The sequence below is a fragment of the Gamsiella multidivaricata genome, assembly GCF_025024155.1.
Source record: "Gamsiella multidivaricata strain RSA 2152 chromosome Unknown BC939scaffold_25, whole genome shotgun sequence".
Lineage (NCBI taxonomy): Eukaryota > Fungi > Mortierellomycota > Mortierellomycetes > Mortierellales > Mortierellaceae > Gamsiella > Gamsiella multidivaricata.
The window spans coordinates 295,169-312,918 of record NW_026251733.1 but is presented as its reverse complement, the minus strand read 5'-3'; the positions used below and the strand labels follow the sequence as shown (position 1 = coordinate 312,918).

The window sequence follows — 17,750 nt, the reverse complement described above, 5'->3', positions numbered from 1 at the left end:
AACAGCACCAAAGTGAAGCGTAATAACTCGATCTGCTCCACAACTTCTGTTTCCTCTACGGGAAGCGGGTCTAACAACAAGCATCCATGCAAGTTCCCAAGCTGCGAATGGAGCTTCAAGCGCTACGAGCATCTGAAGAGACACATGTTGGTGCATACAAAGGAGCGCCCATTCCAATGCGAATTTGCAGGATGTAACAAGTCGTTCAGTCGATCGGATAACTTTTCGGCCCATCTTCGAACCCACTCCAAGAAGGCACTCGCGCATCGTCGCTACGATAGCCGCGGGTTGGAGAATGGCAGCAGCAACATGAGCATCAAACAAGAATCCCAGGATTCACCTCAGGCCCCATCCTCGTCTACAGATCAGAACACCCCTAATGGTCTTGCAGGGTTTATGCCTCACTCTTCGCTTCATCTCCCGAGCAGCCATAGCTCCACGTCAATGAGCCAGGACGCGTCCGAGCACGGTCGCGACAACTCTCCTCCAGTGTCTCCTAATGGAACCCTGACGGGCCGATCCTCGTCTGCCATGGGAACCTCGTCTTCGATCAACGACGACGATTCATTCGATATGATGGGTCATTCCAACTACTCGTTCGGAAGTGGTTCAATGTACTCGCTAGATCACCTCGACCACATGAACAGCATGGTGCCACGGTTCGACACAATCCGCCTGGATCTCAAGTCCGTTGCACCCGGTGACATCCATAGGTACTCAGACGAAAGCAGCTCCGAATCTGCCCTCCCAGGCTCGAACCCAAACGGCGAATCCCCGCGCGCGTCTCCTATGGCACAATACGATCATTTCTTTCCATCCTCGATCTCGACCCACTTCATGCCAGTCATGCCATCGGGTTTCTCTGCTGACCAATCTAGCCTGCAGCAACAGCAGCAGCAGCAGCAGCAGCAGCAGCAGCAGCAGCAGCAGGGCCAGCCCGGTCCTATGAGCCAGGCAATGCCGCAAGAGTCGTTGACACCCAGCTCGTACTCTTCCCTGCAGTCGGCGGACTCGCTCCACCACCCGGGGTACCACTCCGATACAGATCTGAAGAGCCTTCAATTCTCGCACAGCATGCATAATGTCGATTCCGACCTACACTACTCGCCCTCACCACCATCAAACGAGGACAGCTCGCATCTCCATCACCCCCAGCCATATCATCACGCCTCATATGAGTCCAAGATGGCGAGCCCACAGATGCTCCACCATGCGACCTACACGTCACTGCCGACATCGACGTCTGCGGCATTGCCACCACACCCGCTGATATCGTCCATGTCATCGTCATCGTTATCGGCGTCTGGTCTAAATGACTCCTTGTCGGTTGCTCAAGGTATACGCAGCAATGTTTTCTTTTATCTTCTCCTTTTTCTTTTTTTTCCCTTGTCTTTCTATTATCAAGCGGAAGTAAGTGACTCAATATTTAAAATTATCTTTTTTATGACTTTCTAGTCAAGGCACACCAACGGTCAATGGCCAAGTTCCAATTGAAGCAGCAGCGTCCGGCGCAGACGGTATAAAGCCAAGGCATGAGTAGGTTGTACATTCCAGGGACTACAAGTACCGCTTCCGTCACGGGCACTACCACCTTGACATCGCCATCGTCGTGTATGTACATATACTCGCCCTTCCCTTCCTGAGGGCTACTGTCTGATGGTCCATCTGTTACCTTGACACGCTTCACACTAGGCCTTGTTTTTTTACTCTTATTCTCCTGGTCCTCCTTGGACTTTCTTCATCTAGTTTTTTTTTTATACCACTGTTATCGCCCGCATCGTTTTTTTGATTTTTTTTGATTGTAATAGACTTGAAAGTGCTCCCCCACACCCCACAATAATAAAACCCGCCATAATACATAGATCATAGATTTATTAAATACATGTGTGTAACACGCACGGTGTGTTGTAACGTATGGTCGCGTGGAGCACAAGGCAAGACAGGGTGACTCGAACACGATAAAAAACTTATCGAAGATCGGTTTTGTCATGAGCCATGAAGATCCTGCGCTGGATGGCCGAGTTTTATCTTTAGTCACCAAAAAAAAAAAAAAAAAAAAAAAAAAAAACCTCAACAAATAACCAACACACCAAAACCCTGCCCCAAGCCGAGAGGGGTAAGTGGGCTGAGATAGGAAATTGCGATGAGCTGGAAAGATGGTGAGCGTTGAATTTGTGGAGGGTTGTTCGGGCACTACACTATGCGTCCTCCATGTTTTATTGCTCGTGCAAAGAGTTCCCTCCGCCGCCATTATCCGACAGTGTTTAACGGAGCTAATGATTGGGAACAGCAATTTAAATAAGGTAAGCCCTGGTGTGCGCATAGACGGGATAGGAAGAGGGCAGCAACAACACTTGTACAGCGTTTGGACTTCGCTAGCTGATGTATCTCCTCTCAGGGACACAGAAGTCGGAACAATGAACAGTGAAGGTGTGCCATCAAAATGTAGACTTTCGAGAGAAGCGGGCTCTTTTTTCCAGGTTGCAGCGCGCTAGCTCTTCAGGTCTAAAGAAGGTTGGTCTATTTCCAGTGGGGTATCGTCGTCTCGATTTTTCCGATTTTTCCCACATCAAAAGAGCTCTATAGGCTATATATGCTTCCCCACCAACCGCCCTTCTCCATCCTGTTTTCATCTCTCATTCAATTCATTCATTCGGTCGTTCGTTCGTTCATTCGTTCATTCGTTTTTTTTTTTTTTTTTTTGTCATTCCTACTGGGTAAAGCCTCGTCCTAATGGCGATGAACCGCCATCGTTTCTACGCGTCAAGTGTGGTACCCCGGACCCTGTGTTTCTTGTTAAACTTTAATCATTGTTTCTATCTCCGCTTCGGCATTTTTGTCGGTAGGCCTTTTTTTTCTTTCTTATAACACACTGCCTGTCTGAACAGTAGAACTATGGCAGAAGATCAGATTGACGATGTACTCTTTCCGGTCCCCGCGCGACTGCTGGATCCTGCACAGTGTCCGGAGCCATACATCTCCTCGATGAAGCAGTATCGTGAGATGTACCGACAGAGTATCGAGGAGCCCGACCAATTCTTTGGCAAGGTACATCATACTCCAGAAGAAGATAAACAACATTAGATGCGGACTATGTACTTTCGTTTGGTATAAAAGCGCCGGCAGATGAGTCAATGGCGTTGTCTTCTTAAACAGGATGTGTATGCGAGCAGACTTTTTGGGATATCAAACCCAAAGAAAGTGTGAGAGAAAAAAAAAAGTGTGCGCTAGGATTCTTCGACGTAACAAGATCGAAGAAAATGAAGCATTGGGTCAATCCATCCGGCGTCTTGAACATCTGCTAAATTTTTTCTTCTATGAAATGTAGCTGGCCACCGAGCTGTTGACCTGGTTCAAGCCGTTCCATACCGTCCGTCACGGCGGTCTCAAGTACGGTGACACGGCCTGGTTCCTGGACGGCCAACTGAACGCCTCCTACAACTGCGTCGATCGGCATGCGCTCACTACTCCAGATAAGGTTGGGAGCTCTCTAATTTCTCCACATTCATCCGTTCGTCAACAACAGCGCCTCGACGAAACTAATACAAGCATGAACACAATCGGGATCCAATATCTAGGTCGCTATCATCTACGATGCCGATGAACCCAATCAAGTTGAACATATCACCTACGGTCAGCTTCTCCGTCAAGTCAGCCAACTTGCTGGGGCCCTGCGTGCCCGCGGCATCCGGAAGGGCGACACCGTCGCGATCTACATGCCCATGATACCCGAGGCAGTCATCGCTCTCCTGGCCTGCACGCGCATCGGTGCTCTCCACTCCGTCGTCTTTGCGGGCTTTTCGTCCGAGGCTCTCAGGGACCGTGTTCTCGACGCCAAATCGCGCCTGGTCCTCACAGCCGACCAGGGCAAGCGCGGTGGCAAGACCGTCGACACCAAGAAGATCGTTGACGAAGCCCTTAAAGCTTGTCCGTCCGTCGAGACTGTCATTGTCTCTCAGCGCACAGGCGCCGATGTTCCCATGAAAGCCGGACGTGATTACTGGTGGGGAGACGAAGTTTCAAGGCAACCGAGTTACATACCAGCGGAAATGATGAATTCGGAGGACCCCATGTTCCTGCTATACACCTCAGGATCGACGGGCAAGCCCAAGGGCGTGATGCACACTACTGCGGGATACCTCCTTGGAGCGATCGCGACCGTCAAATATGTCTTTGATTACCATCCAGGTGATATTTTTGCCTGCATGGCGGATGTAGGCTGGATCACTGGACACACCTATATTGTCTACGGTCCCTTGGCTCTGGGCGCGACAACGGTCTTGTTCGAGTCCATCCCGACCTACCCAACGCCCTCTCGCTACTGGGAACTGATTGCGAAGCACAAAGTCACCCAGTTCTACACAGCCCCGACCGCTATTCGGGCCCTCCGTCGGTTGGGCGACGAATGGGTCGAGGGCCACAATCTGTCGAGTCTTCGTGTCCTTGGCACGGTCGGTGAACCCATCAACCCAGAGGCCTGGCACTGGTACAACGAAAAGATCGGAAAGGGCCGCTGCGCGATCGTCGACACCTACTGGCAGACCGAGACCGGTTCGCACGTTATCACACCCTTACCTGGCGCTATCCCGACCAAGGCCGGATCGGCGACCCTGCCGTTCTTTGGTATTGACCTTGCGATCTTGGATCCCGCCAGCGGCAAGGAACTGATTGGCAACGATGTGACGGGCGTGTTGGCGATCAAGCGTGCCTGGCCCTCAATTGCCCGTACAATCTATGGTGACCACCAACGATTCCTGGAGACGTACCTGAGGCCCTACCCGGGATACTACTTCACCGGCGACGGCGCAACGCGTGATAAGGACGGGTATATCTGGATCTGTGGACGTGTCGATGATGTGATCAACGTCTCGGGCCATCGCCTGTCAACTGCCGAGATCGAGTCTGCGCTGATCATGCATCATGCCGTGGCCGAGACAGCCGTTATTGGTGCGGACGACGAGGTGACGGGTCAGTGCATCCATGCGTTCGTATGTCTCAAGCCGGGCTTGAACCATCATGCTGGGGGCCTGGGCAAGGAGCTTATGATGCAGGTTCGTAAGGTCATTGGGCCCTTCGCGGCACCAAAGAGGATTTATCTGGTCGAGGACCTGCCAAAGACACGGTCTGGAAAACTGATGCGCAGGGTCCTAAGAAAAATTGTTGCGGGCGAGACCGACTCCTTGGGAGATATCTCGACACTTGCGGATCCGACTATTGTCGATATTCTGATTGCGCGTGTTGCCAGGGCGTAAGATTAACTTTAACAAAAAAATAAAATAAAACAAAATAAAAAAGCGTATTTGTAAATGCTAAATAAATATCACATCGTCCGGTGCTCAAAAGGTATCCGGACCACTGTTTTATTGCAGCGTAAGGAGGAGTAGAGAGATATGTAACAAGTGGGTTATAATACAGGATAGATAGTCTAATAATTTGTTACCTCACGCGTCAAAGGAAGCAGAGGGATTAGATGAAGTGGTCTCATTGCTGTTACTGCCGTGGTTGGACCTGTTGTTATCGTACATAGTCTGCATTTGGTCCTCATCATCGTCGTCCTGCATCTGTGGGATATAAAACGTCTGCTGGTGCTGGTGCTGGATCTGGATTGAGGCTCGGTGCTGCTGGAGAGAATGGTGTTGCGCCACTAACGAGTTCTTGCGCATTTGCTGCATTTGCTGTTGGTGCTGTTGCTGGAACAAAGCGTGTGCGTTCAACTGGCGCTGCTGCTCGTCAGTCGCAGTAGTGCCGTGGTCCTCAAGATCTAGGTCTAGTTCCATCTCCGGCTGTGGAGAATCACCCACACTGATATTGATGCTTTGGGAAGACTGATGAGGTTGCTGTCGGCCTTGATGTGGCCATGAGAACTGTGGGTCAGCAGGGACGGTGAAGGAACCAGAATGGCTGGGGATCCACATCGAGCGGGATACGTCCTGGAATGCCAACTGGGTCTGATTTTGTTGAGTTGCAATGCTGTCAAGTCCCTGGAAGCGCTGTTGAGCTTGCTGCTGCTGCTGCTGCTGCTGCTGGAAGAACCCACACTGGGCAACTGGAGATCCGTTGAACAAAGGAGGATTGAGAATCTGTGCTGCAGCGGCTTGGTCTGCAAAGTTGACAAGTCCCTCATAGGAGCCCATGTTTTTCTTCATCAACGACTCCAACGACTCGCTCATGTCCAGTCCCAAGTCATCAAAACCGCTCTGGCTTATATGAACGGCTTGCTGCTGTTGGTTGACTGTGTGGTCAGAAAAAGGATGGACCTGTGGGTCTCTGGATTGTTGGAGCGCCGCTTCTGAAGACGAAAAGTCGAATCCCAGCTGAAGGCTGCCTGAGAGTTGCGCTGCCGCTTGAGAATACGACAGCTGTAGATGGGTACCATGATTCTGCAGGTGAGAGTGCGACCCCGGGAAGGTCATGTTGTCCACAGATCCAGCAGTATCGATTGATGCAGCTGAGATGCTCATGTTGTCCTGTACAGACCCGTCAATGGATACTGTTTCAGCTCTTGATGTACGAGGAGAGGAGCTGGCAGAAGACGATGGTGAAGAGGATGCAGGGACAACAAGTGATCCATACGAAGGCATCGAGTTCGACAGGGGGATGGCCATAGAGCCAAAGCTGGAGCTCGAAAACTGATGATACTGCTGAAAAGGATGGATTGCAGAAGTTGTACGCTGCTGTTGCTGTTGATAGGAAGCTGTCTCTCCGCGTGAGGCCATCTGAAGATGCTGTTGTGCTGGTTGTGGCATCACCAAAGCCTGGTGCTGCCCCTGCATCCGACCTGTCTTCGATTGACTATCGATATCCTGAAGGATTTCGAAGGATGCGCTTGGTGAAAGGGACGCCATTTTGTCTCGGCTGGATGGCATAGAAACATCAGCTGTAGGATGTGCAGACACCTTTCCAGTATTCTCCGTAACCGAGCTTGAAGTTGAGGTTGCGTTGGTATTCGCTGTAGTAGCCCGAGCGGTAACAGTAGAGGCGCGTTTCTTTCGTACGCCTTGCTTCTTCTGAGCGGCTTCTGCGATCGCCTGTGGTAGCTTAGGTGGTGGTTTTTGACCGGCGAACCCTGCTGCCACATGGGGTCGCTTTACCATCTGCCCATTACTGCTGACCTTCTTTGCCTCCCTCTTGTTTTGCTTTTTCAATTCCTTTATGCATTAATGTAGAACATGAATGATATCAGGGTCAGCGTATGTTCAACATACAAATGGTTTGCAATCTAATGTGGTGCTCATTCTTTACCTTGGACAGTTTCTTTTGCGATTTGATGTTGCTATCAGAAACGTCGGCGCTGGTTCCCTGCGAGGAGCCCCCTCGGGACTGGGACATGAGGGCCATGGCGAGGGGTTGATCCTGCAGAGTACCCAGCAGCAGCTCAATGCGCTTCATTCGCTCGATATGGTCCGAAGCTGGTCCAAATACCTGCTGTTGGTGTTGTTCTGAGGATTCGCCTTCTTTTTGGAGCAATAGTAGACCTGCGCTCGAAGAGGCCAAGGAGGACTGTTGTTGTTGTTTTTGTTTTTGTTGATGTAGCTGGGAACTTGTTGTGCCTTGTGCAATAAACTCTGCCGCGCCCGGGATGACACTGCTCAGCAACATCTCGATTCGCCTCATACGCTCTAAGTGCTCCTGATCCTGTAGACTTGCTTGACCCGACATTGAATTTCCTGGCGACAGTACGCCTGTTGAGAACGACAAGGGCAGGCTGCCCAGTTGAAGTTCGTTGCCGCGTTGACTCGTATCCAGACCCAGACCCAAGCCAGCCAAGGTCAGTGAGTTGACTGCCGGAGAGACCGACGACTCTCCGGCTCTTACGCCACTGGCAACCGATCCATCCTCATCATCGGCGTCGTTGTCGTTTTCATCCGAGGAGTGTGATGTATACGAGGAGCTGTGATAAGAGCTGATACTGCTGCCGCGATACGATTTGCTGGCTCGAGGGAATCGACCATCCTTGTTATCTGCGCGACTCCGTTTCGTCTTTCCAGGGCTGGATGGTTCGGCGTCATCGGTGGCACTATTACTCTTCATGTTGTTGAGCAAGACTGAGGGTGGGGTGCGGATGCACTCTCGCTTGGAGTGTTGACACGAGTTACATGGGGACTCACGATCACAGCGGATCTTGCGGTACCGGCACCAGTCGCAGACTAATTGAGTGAAACCGGTTTTGGTTAGTAATTCTTGAGAGCGGACCTTATTTGGTGGCGACGATTAATGACGATGATAATGGCACCCGATATAAGGTTCACAGGAAAATTTCCGGGGGCAAACCAAAAAGAACAGTCGAGAGAGAGATCACTTATTACACACCTTGATTAACATTCAACCGTTTGCGGTATGCAGCACTGTGTATTGGACTGAGGCTCTGGGGGCTTTTCTTCTTGGTTGCGGCGGTGGCCATGGCTGAAAGTACCGGTGGGGTTGGTAGTTGGATCTGCTGCTGCTGTCTCGACTCTGTTTGAATGATCGTCGGCGAAGATGGACTTGATGACATATCCATATTGAAGCTGCTAGCGCTGCCAATGCTGGCTTGCACCAGCTCCTCACAGGATTTTTCAATCAGGGTTGATACCATAGGTTCTGCGTTCGCATTCACACCTGGCATGGATGTGGGACTGGATGGAGGATTAATGTTGTCTGGAGCATTAGAAACGGCATATTGCTGATCAGATTGAGGTGACTTTGTGGGGGAGGAAGCTGCTGAGGAGGAGGTGGAGGTAGGTGATGCTGATGAGGCCGAGTTCTTGTGGCTCTGTTTTGGGTCGCGAAGACTGGGAAGACCTGAGAATGTCATATTGAAGACGAGGTATTGCCTGGTAGGGTTAGGTTGATTTAATTGAAGGGAGATGTATCAAGAAGAGAATGAGGGTGTAGCTTTCTTCTTGATCAATAGTGATGATCCGCGAGAGAGAAAAAGGGTTAAGGTAGGGCTGGAGAAGATCTCCAGGTGATGCGGCGTCGATGCGGCGTCGAAATGCTGTGCTGGGAGGATGGCAAGAGTTAAGAGAGTGGTTCAATTGACCTGGATGTGAGGGGTGTTCAAGAGTGGGAATGGGTGTGCCTGAAAATTCTGCCGTTGCAGAAAAATTAAGGCTGCAGTGAGATGGGATATAATAAAAAAAAAAAAAAAAAGCGGCGTGCGGGGGAAGGAGGATCTATTCCGCACAAGTAAAGGAATGATGAGAAGATGAGTCTGCCTCTGGGTTGGGTGTAGATGAGTTTTTTGACGAGGACAGGGGATTCGGCTGTTGGTTCCAACGAAAACTGATTCGAATCGTCGAAGGGATGAACAAAGACAAAAGAGGGGAGACAGCAAGAAACAAAGAGTAAAGAGACAACAACTGCCGCACACCGTTGTCTCTATTGTCCATCCTAGGCATCCTCATCTTCTTTCGTGTGCACTTTCCCACTCTTTCTTACAGTGTTAAGGAGTTGAGAGAAGGAGAGGAGAACAGAGTTCAAACCACTGAGCCGTATGTGCTCAAACTCAATAAGCATAAGAGAAAGAAACCTCCTTCACTGGCAACATCACCAACCAGGCAGGATCGCAGTAGTCTGTTCTGAATGAATCTTCATCTGTTTGCGCAAGATCAGGGCATGCAACGATCGTAGGAAGATGTCTCCTCCGGAAGATTATAGGGATGAAAGGGGGAGCAGAAGAATATGTATTCACAGCATCACATTAGTTTCTTCTTATAATCCTTGTATGAATGCTGCCCCCCTTTGACAGCCAAGCTGGCGCCCTATTCACCGACAAAGGCGCGTTCAGGCAGCATCGTGAGAACCCTTCGAGGTCGGCAAAGTGGTTAGTCATGAGTATGTCAGTGACTTAGGGATCAGATCGTCAGCAAACTTTCTTTCGGGCCAAGGTTTAACGGCCCGCCTTGCGCACCTTCTTTGGCAACGTTGCAGGATGCAGAGGTGGTTTGCAAAGTCTACAAGGAGTTTGTTCCGAACAAGAGGCCATTGGGCGATTTGCCTTGGGGTCATTCACCACATCAGCAATTGGCTGTGAGTAGGAGCGCAAGAATGCAAGCCAACAATGTTGTACTACGCCCTCGTGGTCCTTCGGAAGAGCGAAGTGGCGACCCTCCAAAAAAACTGGGGTTGGCCCTCATAGTCCCGAACCCCGCATCCCGCCACTGAGCATCTTTCGCAATATGGCAGAAACTGGGGAAACACTGCATACAGCAGGGGATATACAAAGTCGTCCTGTTGCAAACTCGGGAGAAATGGGGAAAGTGCTATCACCGCAGTACAAAGCTGTAACCATTGATATCCCGAAGTCTCCCCTTGCTCCGGCTCACCACGGAAGTTCCCTTGGAGCCAGTTATCCATTTTTTATACCTCTGGCCTGATAGACCATGCGAATGTTGCTCAGGTCCTTTCTTTCGAGATATCAAAAGGATCGCATGTGCCCGTCTCTTACATCAATTATATACGAGCGCTCATCATCCCATTTGGCTGCATAAACGTCAAGAACTTACTCCATATCTCTTGGTAGACGAACCAGAACGTCTTGTTCGAGCAATTACTGGCACAAGCAACTCTTCATGTTTCGTTTCTCAATTATACCCAGTCGGGGTTCATAAATCCTCGGTTCTTGTGACCAACCAAACCTGATTGGAGAGTCTTTTCATGATCGCAGTTTCCTTTAGCTTTTGTGGCATCCACCGAAGAAGTTCTCGGATTAAATATCTTGCTGTGGCTCATCGCGCGCCATAGCCAAGGGTTAGGAGGCATCTCGGATTCATCTCGGCTTCCGATCCGGTTCAGGCATCGCCTTGATCACACGGACCTTGATCGTTCCAGGGTCCAGATTAGCGCATTTTAAGGGTCTCTCCACAATGACTGTAGCAATGAACGCCTTGACGGCGGTACCAGGAAGAAGCGTACACTCGGGTAGTTTTGGAAGCACCTTGGAACGTGAGCATCGACCAATTGAATGCATCCGGAAGGAATCTTTATCACAGGGTCCTCAGCCAAGCAGAGACTATAGCTAAGCAAAAGACCACACATCCTTGCATCGGACACATATACAACAGCAGAAGAAGAAAAAATGCGGGGAATCTAATATACGGGGAAATTTTACGAGAACAGCTCGGAAAGGTGCCACGCGAGTGTGGGGTCAAATGGGGGCCAAAATGGCTTAAGAAAAATGTGGGGAAATTTGAGCACCAACATGGTCCAGCAAAGATAAAAAGGTCCCCTCGATCTTATCTGATGGAAAATGAACAAAAGAGGATGGAAAAAGCTGGCATCTCATTTCATCCGGGACTTTGTCTCAAGCAAGGGCTACCTCGCTTCCATTGCGATAGAACGTTTTGCCCAGTAGTGCACTATACTGTAAATCCCCACGGTTCGCAAAGGAAAGAAAGGCAGACAAGGTTAGTTGGGTCCAAGGCGCGCAAGCAGGAGCGCAGGATAATACATGAACTGTCCCATAGCCAGTTGGCGTTTCCAACTTGCCTTGCTCTCATATTGATCCATGTCCTCGTTCCCGCACATGCTTGGGGAATCGCTGGTAATCATGTACTGCACGGTAGAGTAGAGAGGCATTGGACAAGTAGGATCGGTATCCTCGTGAAGGAACAAATGCTTCAGTGGCATCCTTCGATCGTTTCATAGAAATGCAGCGCCCTCATGTCCATGCCTACGAAATGTCAGTTCCTCTGCGACTTGATATGCATAGTAATCCCCGACCTCAATGGCAGGACGCATTGCGTTCCAAAAGTAATCCCCGACTGTAATAGGTTTGGCCCGTACACAGCGGGCTTAATACAGGGGTAGATCACTTATCTCGGTATGTCCCTTTGAAAGAGAATTCCTGCATAACCTCTCTTACGCAAAGGGTCAAAAGGGTGAAATCCTGCGGGTTGCCACTTTTGAACTCTATGCCAGACTTACTTTTGATGTGAATGTGAAAGAAAGATTACGGATTTGCTGCACAAACCAGTCATTGCAGGATCACAACCATGGAAGAAGATAAAGAGGACAAGGCCCTGCAATGAGAATCGCTTCTGAGTTCATTGCAGGGTCGAAGCAGTAAATTTGACCCTGATGACGACGTGCCCTTGAAAAACGAGGTCCCTAGACCAGTGGTCCTGCCAAGTGCTCTCTATGATCAAGAGCCTCGGTTTATATTATTCACTGTTGCTTACATCCATATTTCTTTAATATGTATTGCGTCTCAGTTTCTTTTCTTTCTATCCTTCCTACGTGCTCTTGATCCTCACAAGTGGACGCTTTTCTGTCCTTGTTGCAATCTCTCTGTCGTGCTGCTTGACTATTCGCTTTTACATGGGACTCGGTAGAGATCTCGTCAGCACTATGATACGGTATGTGTATGTATGTTTACAGGGCTCATCATATCTTTTACAAGTATAGCACATCCCAGTTTTTTTTTTCTCGTTGTTCCTGACTGTGGCCGAATGCCGATATGCAGGAGAGTAGTTTAACTCTAGAAGCAAAGAGGTCAAGCAAATATAGTAGCATGTTGCCGACTTTCGATAGGTTATTTCCCGCGACACTAATAACCATGCACTGCAGTTAGTTGGACCTATGAAAATGGTCAACATAGCGTCGAAGAGCCATTGATCCTTTCAAGAGTTTTTTGGACGATGCTCTTATATGAAATGGTCCATGCCGTTTCATTATGGAACATTTTTCGAGGGCGCAAGGTACATGCTGAGCCAGGGACCTACCATAACCATGCGCAACGATCCCGCGGATAAATCCATAAAAAAACCCATTCGCTAGATGTGCTGATCATCAAGTTTGAAGCGAGTACAGAGAGTCAGGCGTGGCAATGAGTTACTTCCTCTGGAACTCAAAAAAAAAAGAGGGCCAGGCTCGATACTTAAGCATCGTAACAGTGGCAGACAACAAACCACGACAACAAGCAAAAAAAAAGTTACAGCTCCGTTGTTGAGGCTTCTATCCCTCTTTCTTTATTTGCCAAAGAAGAAGGTCAACCTATGGTGCGATATTCGAGCACGTTGTTGTATAGCTCGTGGGAGTACAAAAACATGGCGCGCTCATGTTTGCGTTTAGTTCTTGTTGATAACTGGAACTGCTCTTGGTGGGCCCGCCATTTTGGCGTGCTGACCTAATGACTCGTAGAGGGAGCCAGAAAGGCCAAGCCTAGGAGGAGGACTCGCATTCTCTAGAAGGCGCGTATATATTTTCTACACTTCCATGTTCCCGGTCTATTGGGGATGCTAGTCCAAATGTGGTAATCACACAATTTCTCGGGAAGAGTGCAGTGTCCAGCATAGCTCGGAAATACTGTTGGTCGCAATGCACCACAAACAGATCCAGGTGAAGGAACTCGATGCTTTGTGTCTATCTGAGCAAATCCGCGGAGAGGCACTTCTAATGCGTTAGCAAGTTTTCTTTTTCTTTTTTTTTTCTTTGGCGTTGTTGCGGGCGATGCTATTTTTTTTGTCCGCCTCGTTTTGTTTGGAATTCAGTTGAACAATATACCCATTCGCTTTGAACATCTGATTTCTTACGCGCATTTTGACTTCGTCCACGTTGTTGCGGACAAAAAAAAAGGGCAGGTTCAGGAGAAGATCTTCAACATTGATATCCATCATGAGACCAAAAAAAAAAAAAAAAGGGCGTGCACACACATACCAAAGAAACGAATGTGTTCCAACGAAATCGCAATCGCAAAATAAACATTTGTAAGAATAAGAACAATGGAGGAAGAATTTTTTTTTTTTGCGACAAAGCTCACATTGATGCAGTTGCTTTTCTCAGCGTTTTATGGCGAGCAAGGATGGCCGCCATCCTGTCTTTTTCACGCAATCATGGAGCGTCAGCCTTGTTAACTAGACTAGCAAATGTTTTCTTTGGTTGCTTAACAACGGACTAGTCAATGGCCTTGTGAATCGGGATAAGCATGTAAAGCATAGCTTGCCCTGGTAGGCCATGGTAAATGCTGGGATGTCTATGCTTAGTTAGTAAAGAAGGAATAGAAAGTCATGCCTGACAAGCTCGATTATGCCGACCGCAGGCTGCATTGTTTGCCTGCTGATGCACTGTTTCTCCCTGTCATCTCTTCTCTCCCCCCCTCCCCCCCTCCCCCTTTGATTTACCACAGGCATGTTGCACAAAAAAAAGAGCGGCAATAGATTGATAGTTTAGTTCTTTCTTTTCGGGATACAGAGCAGGCGTGGGCGACAAATGTAGAAAAGAGATGGATTACATTCAGGAACTCAAAAAATGAGTGGATAGACTACTAAAGATACCTCATGTGCTGGCTGAGGGAGAAAAACACAGGAGATGGGTATGCCTTGCAAAAAAAAAAAAGACACGGCAATTGTGCGCTTCTTCTTGAATGTGCCTGAATCTGAATATGTATCCCATACATGCATACATACACGGGTCCATATGTCCAAGAGCCGAAAGGGAAAGGGAATTCATTCCATCTTCCATCCCATCACAATCCCCTCATTCGCTACCACTCGACTCGACTTGACCATCCGAATCTGTGCTCGCACCGTGGTCTCGCTTATATAACGCTGGCTCATCTTCGCTTTGTTCTCTTCACCCGACAGTCCACCTACCACTTCCTCTTCCTCGTACTAGTCCTCCTCCCTAGCCCACCACCTACATCTCCTCAAACACGGCTCACATCCTCCTCCTTCTCCTCATATTTTACACGCGCTCACCTCCGTTTTTGACTCTGCCAGGCCACCCTCATTAATCCCAGAGTAAGCATAAAGCATATCCATGCAACATAACGCGCGGGATAGGATTCATTTGCCTGAACGTCTAGTGTCCTCCTGCAGTTTTATATTACTCCCCGATCGACCGCAGCCTCACACACACAGCGCTTTGTTCGTAATATTCTTTTGGGCAATTGGCAATTGGAAGTTTGCATTACCAACTTTTAATTGAAAATAATAATCATGCCGGACATATGAAAAGAAGGATGCATCAATGCAATGAGGACTTAGAGCGTGCGGGAACAGGCCCTCATTTGGTCTAGGAGGAAATGACCCACTGTTCAAGAGGTGTGAGTTTATGATATGCCCGACAGCGTGAACCAGCCCTATATTTCCCTCCCAACTTCTCTATTTACTTTGCTCAATGATTGGCAGACAACTCTCTTGGAATGCAGGGGGGCCATAGGGTGGCAAGGGTGAATGAGTGTGTATGAGTGTGTATGAATGTGTATGAGCGTGTGTAGCATGGTTTAAATGGCTCTGTACTAGAAATTGGTTTTAAAGTTGCAGCACATTCAGACCCTGGTCCTTGTCCTTGCCCTCGTCCTGTGACATTGGGCCCGATTATTCATACGCGTTGCATTATTACTCGGGCCATTGCGAATGCACGCTGCTTACTTTTCTGCGTATTATGGGTGCAGCAATAGCACAACAACGCAGCAGGGAGCATGTTTGATGGTCAATTGGTCAATGGTCCTTGGTCCATGGTCCTGAAGAACTATAAAAGGGTTGGCTTGCCCACTTTTTTTTTTTCTAATTCTACAACCAATTCAAGACAAAGTATCGTTCGTACAACTTACCATTTTCCACCTTGCACTCTTCCTCCGCCTCCTAAACACTTAGACACCATCCCTACTATATACCACCTGCACGACCTATACATTACTACTACTCCTGCTACTACTCCTACAAGAACAAGAACAAGTACAAGTAATACCACAGGACACTCCTAATCGCTCATCATGAACCAGATCCCCGGAACAAAGACCTCCACAAAGACCTCGACCGTCAATGGTGTGACAACCGTTGTTACCACGGTTACTGCGCCCGGCCAGCCCACACGTATCACAACGACCACGACCACTAAGGTCCCAGCCGGTCAACAGCTCCCCGCTGCTGGCCAGCGATTCCCTACACAGCCTGGCCAGCCCCAGCCTCAGGGACGCCCGCAGCCCCAGAAGCAGCTCGAACCAGAGCCCAAGCGCAAGAGCGGGTTCTTTTCGAATTTGAAGAAGCATATCACCCGTACCGATGATCCCAAGAAGTCTCCTTCTCGCACCCCTTCGCCAGTTCAGCAGCAACCGCAATACCAGCAGCAGCCTCAGCCCAACCAAAAGCCAACCCAGAACCCGATCCCAGCTCCAGTTGCTCGCTATCAGACCGACGATGGCCCAGTGGATCAGTTGGCGGAGAAGATGCGCCAGGCCGCATTGAACAGACCGCCAGTTGTCGAGCATCACACATCATCGAGCACGACCACGACCCAGAATGGGCGGGTTGTTAGCCATACCGAGTCGTCAGAGGACGCCATTGCACTTCTCAAGTAAGTGTTGGATTAAGTTCTAGAGCTCGATGTCATATTCCTCTGATCTCATATTAACTATCTTCTGCCTTCTTTCCCTATCTTACTGTCCCGCCCATCGTCATCTCTGTATTTAAAACATACTAGGAAGAGTCAGCCCTACACTGCGCCTAACTTCTCGGGCCAGCGACTCGATGTTAGTGCCATCGACTTTTCACGCGAGGATGCGCATGCTCGTGCGTGCCCCGCCTCTGAGGCCGTCTCAATCCCTCGTCTCTCCCACTACCTGACCTCGCCCTGCTCTGGCAACCAAGTCTCTCAACTCCGCTGTATCTTCACATGGCTCGCCAACAACATTGCTTACGACGTGCCCAACTACCTCTCAGGAAACTATGGTGATCAATCGCCTGAGGGTGTCCTTCGCACCCGCAAGGCTGTCTGCGAGGGATACGCCAACCTGTTCGTTGCCCTGGCTGAGCCTGCAGGCCTCAAGGTCAAGAAGATCATTGGTGTTGCCCGAGGTGTAGATGTCCAGGTCGGAGATGAACGCCTGGGAAGCCCTCACGCTTGGAATGCAGTGAAGATCGACGGCGAATATCTCTTGATCGACTCGACCTGGGGAGCGGGTGTTTGTGACCTTTCAACACGGTCCTTCCGCAAGCTGTTCAGACCCTTCTTCTTCTTGCTTCGACCCAACCGTCTGATCTATACCCACTGGCCCGAGGACCCCATGAAGCAGTATCTCGATCCACCAATCGATGAGAGGGTCTTCCGCGGACTTCCTGCAGTCAAGCCCGAATCATGGACTTTGGGTATCAAGCTTTCGGGTAAACACCGCGGTCAGGTTGTGCGCACTAAGAACGACTATGTCGAGGTCGAGATTCGTCTCAAGAAGCGACCTTCGGATGGAGCGACCGGCAAGATTGTCGCTCGTCTAAACTGGAAGGGTCAGGCCGTCCCCACATCGATCCAGTGGGTGCGCGAGGACGCCAAGTACGTGTACATGGCGATCAAGTGCTGGTGCCCAAGTTCAGGCTCTGGCGAGCTTGGTGTCTTTGGATGGCCACCAGGTGGTGACCAGACCAAGAACGGACCCCAGTGCATGAGCTTCAAGGTCATCAACGACGGATCTGGACGGGCGGCCAAGCCTCTGTTGCAGCAGTATGTCGTCAAGGGCTTTGCATTCTCGGTGCTGGAGCCCATCACGGCACAGGTCAAGAAGAACGTGCCCCAGGTGATCCGCGTGCGCGTCTTCGATGTGGAGAAGGGTGTCAAGCCAGCATTGGCACTCCAGGGTCCTGATGGTGGCATGCCTGAGAGGCTATCTCAAGTCGAGCCTGGTGTGTTCGAGATGACCAAAGTGCTGAGTGCGGGTCAGTGGAAGATTGTCCACATGACTTCAGAATACGGCTTCAGCTTCGCGGCTATCTTCGATGCTGTATAACTGTAAGACGTCATATTCATCCATACCTTGTAATAGTAATAATACCCCC

At 49.7% G+C, this 17,750-nt stretch overlaps 4 protein-coding genes across 4 annotated transcripts; 3 read left to right on the top strand and 1 right to left on the bottom strand.

Moving 5' to 3' along the window:
• BC939DRAFT_383955 (uncharacterized protein) lies at positions 1-252 on the top strand (the record flags this gene model as incomplete). The annotated part of the gene is made up of 1 exon (XM_051551782.1): positions 1-252. A coding segment is annotated over one exon (252 nt), but the record flags the coding sequence as incomplete, so codon positions are not given.
• Positions 253-2,694: 2,442 nt separating this feature from the next.
• On the top strand, positions 2,695-5,298 carry BC939DRAFT_448607 (acetyl-coenzyme A synthetase). The gene is made up of 3 exons (XM_051555260.1): positions 2,695-3,048; positions 3,329-3,478; positions 3,579-5,298. The coding sequence occupies exons 1-3, from the start codon at positions 2,896-2,898 to the stop codon at positions 5,250-5,252; spliced, it is 1,977 nt and encodes a 658-aa protein (XP_051413280.1). The 5' UTR covers positions 2,695-2,895; the 3' UTR covers positions 5,253-5,298.
• A 48-nt stretch (positions 5,299-5,346) lies between these two features.
• On the bottom strand, positions 5,347-9,125 carry BC939DRAFT_448605 (uncharacterized protein). The gene is made up of 3 exons (XM_051555259.1): positions 8,311-9,125; positions 7,243-8,147; positions 5,347-7,148 (listed from the first exon to the last, which is right to left on the bottom strand). The coding sequence occupies exons 1-3, from the start codon at positions 8,792-8,794 to the stop codon at positions 5,442-5,444; spliced, it is 3,096 nt and encodes a 1,031-aa protein (XP_051413279.1). The 5' UTR covers positions 8,795-9,125; the 3' UTR covers positions 5,347-5,441.
• A 6,572-nt stretch (positions 9,126-15,697) lies between these two features.
• Positions 15,698-17,701, top strand: BC939DRAFT_502294 (uncharacterized protein; the record flags this gene model as incomplete). Its single annotated transcript, XM_051560269.1, has 2 exons — positions 15,698-16,278; positions 16,405-17,701. 2 exons carry the CDS (start codon positions 15,698-15,700, stop codon positions 17,699-17,701), a joined length of 1,878 nt encoding a protein of 625 aa, XP_051413278.1.
• Between the last annotated feature and the right edge of the window lie 49 nt (positions 17,702-17,750).